Source organism: Ananas comosus, linkage group 12 (assembly GCF_001540865.1).
Source record: "Ananas comosus cultivar F153 linkage group 12, ASM154086v1, whole genome shotgun sequence".
NCBI classification, from domain to species: domain Eukaryota; kingdom Viridiplantae; phylum Streptophyta; class Magnoliopsida; order Poales; family Bromeliaceae; genus Ananas; species Ananas comosus.
In genome coordinates, this window is record NC_033632.1 from 4,138,264 (window position 1) to 4,147,592 (window position 9,329).

Sequence of the window (9,329 nt, forward strand, 5' to 3'; positions counted from 1 at the left end):
GGACGTGTTCATGGATTAATTGATGAATGATGATCATGATTCTCCGGCCTAGGCCTTCTTGTATAGCCACAAAAGTTTGAATCGGCTACGAAATTACGAATTATCAACTTATAATTTTTTTTTTTTTTTAAGATAAATAACAAGTTATCTTAACCAGAAATGTTTGGGCGCATCCCACAATGCTAGAAAGAAGCAAGTCAACATACACCATAACATTCACACACTCAAATCTGCGGAGTGGAAAAGCTTCTGCTTCCTCGAGAAGCAGAAAATTATTGGTGGCTTTTATGAGTCTCTTATCAGTTTCTTTCCACGACATACAAATGTTTGAGCATACAACCTTTAATAATTTTAGCCATATATATTAAGAAGTTAAATGCCCATTTGGTGGTGAATCTACACCTACTTGATTCAGATTAAGCAGGGAACATTATAACTAGAGAGATGAGAAGTATATAGTTTGTAGTTGTAGTTGTTCCTTCCTACAATGAAAAAGAAGAGAGAATATTTCAGTAACTCAACCACCCATCATTCTTTAGAACAATTTACGGGCAATGTCGAAGAGATAATGAAGCAACATACTGGATTTGAGCACTAAAATAAAGAAAAAAGGTAGCGATTATAAACTGAAATTAACTGGGAATATTAATTTTGTTCATTTGTTAATTCTATCTCTAACAAATGTGAGAGTAAATTTTCATAATTTTTCAACAATTTCTACTGCCTCAAAGATCGGATTAAAGCAAATGCAGTTCGAACTTAATCAACAAAATAACAAACCAATATGAAGGTTCATTAACGGCAACAAAACAGGAAAAAAAAAAAATGAAATGATAACAAGTAACAGTTAAAGCTTCAAACAAAGGTAATAATTCTAGCCCCAGCAACAAAATAATAATATGATGCACTCCTTTGATTCTTGTGATTATTCTCATTTAAGCCCTTAAATAATTCAACTAGGACATGTATTGGATAATTTCTTATGACTAATCACTACTTTTACATTACAATGCAATTATGGATTTTCTTTCCTTTTCCAAAATTCAACAACCATATCTAAAAACCAACTGATGGAAAAAATAGATTTTCCATGAGTGGTTGTACCCAAATTTAATTAGACTTGTCCAAACAAAAACAGGACATGACATACATTCTTCATGTTTAGGCAGGAGAGAGAGAGAGAGAGAGAGAGAGAGAGAGAGGATACGAGTCATGGCGACAACCTCTCAATTTGCCATACTTGGCTTCCATTTACTTCTCTTAGTACGTACTGTAGCCTGTGCAGAAAAAGAAAAAAAAAGGTGTTTCCGATAAGTAATTATGTTCACAATTTGCAGAAGTCGAATAATTCGAATGGTTAGAATGAATAGATAGTCCCTGTAGAATCCCGATATTGCAACGAGGTTAAAAAGGTAATACTGTCAGATTTCTTTTCTAATGGCTTCGATGGAATGAAAATATATGAAAAAAGCTCAGAGACCAAAGCTTTGAGCGAGAAGTTCACAGAGTAAGTCACAATATTGGGATAGCATATGCCACAATATCGGGACAGAACAGGGAGAGTATGTACATTTCGGTTATTGGAAAAATATAGACCTACCGATCATGGAGACGAGAAGGTTGTCCTTGCCAGAACTCGAAACATCTTGGAGTTAATCTGTAACCTCCCCAGTAATCTGGTTTGGGGATTACCTTTCTGTCCAATCACCCCATAAGTGTTACAAAAAGAAGAACAAGAAGAAGAAAAGGAAAAAAAGAAAAAAGAAAAGACAAATATAGGATAGAATTTTGATAATAACATCTGAGGGTCTATTTTGGGCCTAATCTACATCTTTCCACATCATCTAGAGATTATGTCACTCGTCTACTTAAGAAGAGTGAACAAATGTTTTTAAACACCAATGAAGAAGAATAGTTTCTCCTCGGAGAATATTATTAGAAGCAAAAGACTCTGCGATGGGAAACAGCCAGTAAAAGATAACATGCATAGGAAACTAAATTGCTTCCCATCTGCATAACCATGTATGATATATAAGAGTTATGCTATCATTATTTCACTGTTTGTTACCCATTTATCTTGGACAATTATAACCTCTAGCATGTCGTTACATCTTAAACTATGAAGACCATCTAAATACTTGTTCAAGTAATATGAGTGTAGTCGAAGCCCAGAGTCAACCCGTAAGTCATGATTTGTCTAATATTAACCAACACAAGTTACTACAAAATAAAAATTCCACATAATCAAATGACGAGAGTTAAACCGTAACAATCAACAAGGAATTATGTAATAGTTACAAAGAAAGCATTCAAAGAAGTTATAACTGACCCATCAGAATATCTTTCTTCCAATTCCTTGTATGCTTGGTGAATCGCATGCCTTCCAGCTAAAACAGCACTCTGTAAACTTGTATATAATTTTTACAATCCAGATTTGAAAACTGAAAGTATTTTATTATCATTTAATGTATGTGACCTGCTTGCTGACTGCTGCACCAAGTTGACTTCCTCGAGGGCGACTGTGGAAATATCTCTCAGATTCTTCGTCAGAGACTTTCTCAACAGAGCCTTCAATTCTTACCTGGATATTATGTTGTATTTTATTTACCTTTTCTGATGAATAAACTCCTAATGTACCTTCATAGCAATGCAATACGCAAGTACCTCTCAATATAATAAGCACTGTATATCAACACAGTAGCAAAGACACCCACTATGCCATGTTTGAGATGATGACACTGAACATTTATATGAGCAATCAAGTAGACATGCAGTCAGTAGTCAACATACCTAGCAGTTACCCCATTTTGCTCTCTTTACATGAACTGAAGAGTATACTTGCATAAGCTGTCTAGCCTTTTGATTATTGTATAATATGATTCTAAATGTTATTCATAATTTAAAATTAGAACTGACACCAATCCATCCTCAAGCAATAGGCAACACAACCAAGGATCATAGAGAATAAAATTTGATCTACAATGCTTACCATTTAGCTTTGTACAACATATATTTTGATTACTTTGCTTGCCTACTTGAATCTTTTGAAATTTATTCACACAAGTCTTTGCACTTGAGGAAGAAATTCAGTTGGGGTAAGAGAACCAGAATGGAAACAAAGTTGAAAGGATTGAGTTAATTACAAGCAAAAAAGTTAGTTTAATTTGAACTAGCAAATTTACATATTCTCAATATTATGTGCCGCCGCCATCTCGAAAAATAACAAGTTTGGTACAAACAAGATTTTAAAAAATGCACATATTGTAAAATTGAAAAAAAAGCACCTGACGGTTGAGATGATTCCAATAGAAAAGAAGGGACGCATGAGGATTTTCAGACAGCTCACGGGCCTTTCTGCTTTCATAATTGGTATACCTAAAAGAACCAAATCCGGAATTTAAAAAAAAAGCCATTACTTGCCTATTTGGCTAGCTTCCATAAAATTTCTCTACTCTGAGATGAAGCACTTAGGTGCGTAGCACACAAAAAGTTTGGAAACTTTGGATTGGCAAGAAGCTGGAAGGAGCTTTTGGATCCAAAATCAAAAGCTCTAATTTGAACCTTCTGCTATGGCATAGCAAAATGTTGTTGGAAAAGATATCAATGAAAAAGCTGTTGGTGTTTCTTCCAACAGCTTTATTCAGCAGAACTTGTGTAGAAGCAAGGCCAAATAGGCCTTCAGTCATGTTCAGACTAAACTACCTAGCATCAAGTAAGAGTTCCCTTAAAAAGTAGTAAAAGTATGAACATGACAACCTAATTGAGCAGGTGATGATAAAAGTTGGTAATCAAAGCATTACTAACCAAATAAAACCTTGTTTATCAACTCCTTTTAGCAGGACCATTCTTGATGAACTGCAAAGCACAAACATTGCAGGCAAAACAGAGATGAGATTAGCAGGTTTTTAGCTTAAAAACAGCTCACCGGAGAAAAGAAAACTTTTATTTTGGGGGGTGGGTGGGGGAACCAAAAAAGAAAGGACATACGGCTTTCCATCCTTGCCGGAAGTCGATAAAGCCATAGCATTTGGCTCACGCAAGCCAGTAGAAACAGCTTCATCAAACCATATTTGAAACTACAGCAAAATTCAAGGGAATAAATAAATTTAGATTACAAAAGAAATTTGGAGGCTTTACATGTATGTCCCTCCAAATCATCTATTTACCTGCATGCACTCATAAATATAAAATCGTGATTTTCATATGTATTCTTAAAAAATGCAGCATAAAATTCATGAGGAAGTTAATTTTGCATTCATATAATGTATAAGGGCTTATAGGTAAGAAATAAAATTTTTGGGGGGCATTTATAAGACTGGGATTTTGCAGGAATATATATATATATATATATAAACATGTGATTTTGCAGGGGTATGTCAGTAAAATCTCGAGTTGAAAGGACGTAATACCTGATCCACAGGGTCAGCCATCACTTGATCTTCAAGAAGTTCAGGAGAAGTATAGTTCTCTCTAAGTGATGCGATGTCAACAGAAGGGGGTTTTCCGATTCTAACACACATTGAAGTGCCAGGATAAGGAGGTAGTCGGAGTCCATACTTATCTATGATCGCTGGTGGAACAAATCTACCCCCTAGAAAATGGTGAGGCCCAGCAAATTTTTTTGCGCACAGCTTTGGAGCAGTTAACGACACCTAGAAAAGCAAAAGTAATAAAAAAATAAGTTTGGATGATGATTTAGATATTAAGATTGTTAGATTTAAAAAGAAAATATACACAGAGATGTACAGGCCTTACCACAATGGTGCAATTTTATTTTAAGTACCTCGACACGAGAACTTGACAGTATTTTTAACTTTTCAAACGGAATATTCCATACTCTAACAAAATATTTTTTACTTAATGGAATTTATATGACTTTTAGGACTGAGCTATAATCTAACAGAAGTTAATGGAGTTTTCTGAAATCAAAATAACTGGTATGTTAGGGAGTAAAATCAAAAGTTTTAAAGTTCAGATGCCTATTTCAAAATGCAATATAATTCAATGCAAGGTCTGCATATTTTTTCCAAAAAACATGTAACATATAAAACTTCAAATCATATGCTAACCAGCATTTCAGGTTTAATTCCTTCACCGTTGATGTCTCCTTCTTCCACATGCCACCCAGAAGGAATATCAACTGAAACAATTGGTGGCGATTTTTTGGGCGCATTATCAAAAGCTTTCAAGGCCACAAGCCTTTGGATGAGATCATCAAAAGGTGGCCTTGGTGTCCCTGCATTCATGAATCATTTCAGAAAACTTAAGCATCAATATTTAATAAAGGAGTCCATTAACAGTTCATGGAGATAAATTGTCTTTCCTCCTTTATCTGCTCCTTCATAATTAAAGTTCTATAGTATAAAAGAGGATATGCAATGAAGCAGGATGCTGCATACATGGCAGACAAACCCCACTGTCATACTCCATCTTTTATTTCCAATGTCTTAATGGTGCCACCCTTACTGTGTACTTATACGCAATAAATTTTGGCAAAACTGTAACAGCTCTCATATCAGAATACTTCAACTAACCAAATTATGCAAAATTTAATGCTCAAAATAGCAAATTAATGAATTTATTAAGTACCCAAACTTCAACTAACCAAAATTAATGAATTTATTAAGTACCCAAACTTCAACTAACCAAAATTATGGGTACAAACTTCACGCATGCACAGTAACAAAGATTTTTAATCAAAGTCATGTACTTATGTAAGAGCGGTTTCATGGCAGAGCCAAAAATCACTGTAAATAACTTATGTTGGTCATAGGCAATTAATCAACATAGCATCCCATGACTACACAGATTACATGAATTTCAAAATAATTAAACTTAAAAACCATATCTTATATAACAAGTAGGTTACCATGAAATGAGAACCCGAACATCGCATCCACTATAATGTCGAAATCATCTGATAAGTTTTGTGGCAGGTCTTCAACAGACAAGAATGGGATCGACAGTGATTCAAGCTACAAATTTACATAACACTCAAGTCGAATCAATGAGCAATGAAAACATTAGACTTAGCTCAAGAAAGGATATCATAACATCAAAACATAAACAATGTACCTGCGTTACGAGGCCAGAATAGAGAGGCTTCGATGTCCGTTTGGGATAAGAAATGAAGGGTTTATATCCAAAATGATAGAGGTGGCGAGCAGCCACCAGACCATCACCACCGTTATTTCCTGGACCGCAGATAGCAAGCACGCGACTATATTCACTTAATTTATAAACCTGATAAAATAGTTAGTCAGAGTGAATGTTCAAAAACACATGTTTAGAACCAAAAATAACACAACAAAAATCAATAGGTAACATGTATGGACAGTCCCTGTACTCTCATAATATAGCGCTATACTCCCTGAACTTTTCACTGAAACACTTCAAGGCATGGACCTCTCCATATATTGCAACTCCATCCTTAGCTACCCAAAGAATCTAACAGGATGTACGTGTTTCTCTATAAGAGAACCTTCAAAACCATATTTTAAGCACTCTAACAAGAAAGCTATTTTATGAAGAATTAACAGGTCGATTTATGAAAAAAAAGAAAAGAAAAGAAAAGAAAAGGTAGATATTTTTATGGTAGGGAGCGAAAGCTCATCATAAGATAAAATTCAGGAACTAACAATACATTTTATCCAAAAATGCTAATACAAATATGATAAACCATGCCAAACAACTAAGGATTGAGAGTAATGGTAGTCCATATCATATATACTCGAGTGAGATTTTCGTTCGTCCATGCCATTACCAAATTCACGTTTATCCATACTTAGAATCTGTTGCAGAGGCATTTCAATCATAAATGCAAAAACAGAGGGGAAAAAAAAAATGCTTAAACCATCAATTTATACACAAGTACTCAGACTTCCCATGCTCTAATCCGATCACTATACTAAGAACCCTACCTTCAGTTCCATTATGCAGTAGCTCAAAACACACAAGATGACAACTTTATCCAATTCCCTCACTAGGGTTTACTAAACCAACGTAAAAACACCAAAAAGATCGAAGATTTTCCCTCACCTCCGCGATCGCCGCGGCCACACTCAACCCGGCCAACTCCTGCAACAAAGAGACGACGACATCTCAATCCACACCAACNAAGAAGGAATCGGCGAGGAGGGGATGGATCGGGGCGGAGAGGAGCACCATCAGCTGGTCGACGCTGAACCCGAGGGGCCCCATGAGGGCCTCGTCGATCTCGGCCGCGTCCTTCTGCGAGATGTACGAGACGGGCTCGTCCGCCATGGCCGCCGCCGAGGAGAAGCTTCTTCTGGAGCGAAGGTGGGGCGGAGCGCCGAGGAGGGAGGCGCGGGGGAGGGGAAGAGGAGAAGCAGGAGGAGGAGAGAGGGGAGATGATGAGCGGAGGAGGAGAGTGGGGTTTTGGGGATTGGGGCGTGAGGTGGAGGTGGTGAGGATGATGGGGGAGGAGGGGGAAGTGAGGAGGAGGAGGAGATGCGAGAGCATTCCGCGGGGTTTGCCACGAAGGGATTGCATTTTTGTAGATGTTCCTTTTTTAGGAAAGTGCCCGCCGTTGAAAAGGGCTAAAAAAAAAAAACAAAAAAAAAAGTTTGTTTTTATTTTTAGATTAATACTGCACTTATAAATAAATTTTATAATATTGGTTAGCATATGTGACCACATTTAATGGTCTTTTTTCAAAAATAACCCTGTGAAATTTCATATTTGCCAAACTAATCTTGTGAAATTTTTATTTATAAAACTAGCTCTCCTTTCGCCAGGTTCACCGTCTTTAGAAGACGGTGAACCATTCACCGCCTTTAGTGCAAAATTTTCCTTTTCGCCCTTTCCCCTTTCCGCCCTCTCAAGTCCGTCTTTTCTGTGCCCTCGAGAAGACGGGGAACGACGATTCACCGTCTTATCAAGGACACCATATTATATATTTGGAAAGATTTGCGCAGAGTAGAGATTTATACTAAAGACGGTGAATGGTTCATCGTCTTATGAAGACGGTAAACCATTCACCGCCTTCACAACAAATATCAAAGACGGTGAACGATTCACCGTCTTTTTGAGGAATCCCTGACGTGGCGTCCACGTGGCGAGAGGAGGGTTAATTTCACAAATAAAAATTTCACAGGATTAGTTTGGCAAATACGAAATTTTACAGGATTATTTTCGAAAAAAGTCCACATTTAATTGGTAAAGAAATATAAATCACGAGCAGGTAAATATGATTTATAATTTCAAAGTTGAAATTTAACTACTAAGTTGTGTAATTTATAAAATATTGTGCAATTTGGTTGTAAGTAAAATTATTTTTTAAATTTTTATTTTTGTTTTGTTTCTGTATTGTATATATTAATTTTTTAGAATAAAAATTATTTAAAATTTTATGGTACTTTCGAATTGTGCATATTAATTGTAATTAAAACTTCAAATTGTGGGCATTTATAACAAAATATAAAATTGTTTATTCCGAACTAAGAAGCTATCTGGTATTGAGACTGATCTAAAACTGGCAAAATATAGTTGGGGTTAAAGTAAGAGGAGATATGCTTTTTCGTTCTTCAATAGATCCGTAAAAAAATATATTATAACTAACTAATCGTAATATATAGAACGTAATATTATATAGAAAAAAAATATGATATCGTTGATATTGTCGAATAATTATGATATACGGCATATGATATTAGGTAATAAAAAAAAAACATATGTATTTTGGACATTCTGTCCCATTGCATGTAAAATCATTCTCCCAACAATCCCAAATGACAATACTCTGCTTTATAAATTTTGTTTAATCTATGTTTATTTTAATTATTTGATCTTTCAGTACTTTGCTTCACTATATTAAGAGCCGTTTGAAAGTGAAAAAATCAGAGCGTGAAGAATTTGTGAACCACGCGAACTCAACTTTGCTTCTCATCTCACTAAAGCTAAAGAGCTAATCTTCTGCACAATTGTGAGTAGAAGTTCAAACGATTTCGCAACTTCAGTATCAAAGCAAATACTGATGCCAACAATTTTCTTAGAGTCACGAGTTCAACCTCAAAGATCTACAACAACAAATAGACCCTTAGCTAAAGTTATTTGACGCTTCCATTTCATTTTCGGAAGAAAGCAAAAATTTGTTGCCAATAACTAGTTTTCAGATTACTGTTGACTTAATTATGTACTATTTTTACTCATTTAATTTAAATTATTATTTGATTATTTTTTCAATTAATCATTTAAATGCACAATTAGTTTTTTACGGCCTTGCTCAATTTGTAAAGCACGTTATTTGTGATGAGACAAATGGTTCGACAGCAATAATAATCAAATAAATGAAAAGTTGAAAAGCTAAA

At 35.4% G+C, this 9,329-nt stretch overlaps 1 protein-coding gene across 1 annotated transcript; it reads right to left on the reverse strand.

Annotated features, from left to right (window-relative positions):
• On the reverse strand, positions 236 to 7,528 carry LOC109718695 (pyridoxine/pyridoxamine 5'-phosphate oxidase 1, chloroplastic). Its single transcript, XM_020245062.1, has 14 exons — positions 7,165 to 7,528; positions 7,039 to 7,077; positions 6,076 to 6,243; positions 5,870 to 5,975; positions 5,070 to 5,236; positions 4,410 to 4,652; positions 3,988 to 4,076; positions 3,805 to 3,855; positions 3,285 to 3,375; positions 2,477 to 2,581; positions 2,330 to 2,400; positions 1,601 to 1,696; positions 1,224 to 1,277; positions 236 to 482 (listed from the first exon to the last, which is right to left on the reverse strand). Exons 1-14 carry the CDS (start codon positions 7,510 to 7,512, stop codon positions 437 to 439), a joined length of 1,674 nt encoding a protein of 557 aa, XP_020100651.1. The 5' UTR covers positions 7,513 to 7,528; the 3' UTR covers positions 236 to 436.

Bases quoted from the DNA above. Each gene is read 5' to 3' on its own strand.
- LOC109718695 (XM_020245062.1), bottom strand. From the start codon at position 7,512: ATGCAATCCCTTCGTGGCAAACCCCGCGGAATGCTCTCGCATCTCCTC. The intron at 5,976-6,075 runs GTACATTGTTTA...GTAAATTTGTAG, and splicing joins ATTCTGGCCTCGTAACGCAG to CTTGAATCACTGTCGATCCC. The intron at 483-1,223 runs GTTGTCGCCATG...TTTTCATTGTAG, and splicing joins CAAGTATGGCAAATTGAGAG to GAAGGAACAACTACAACTAC.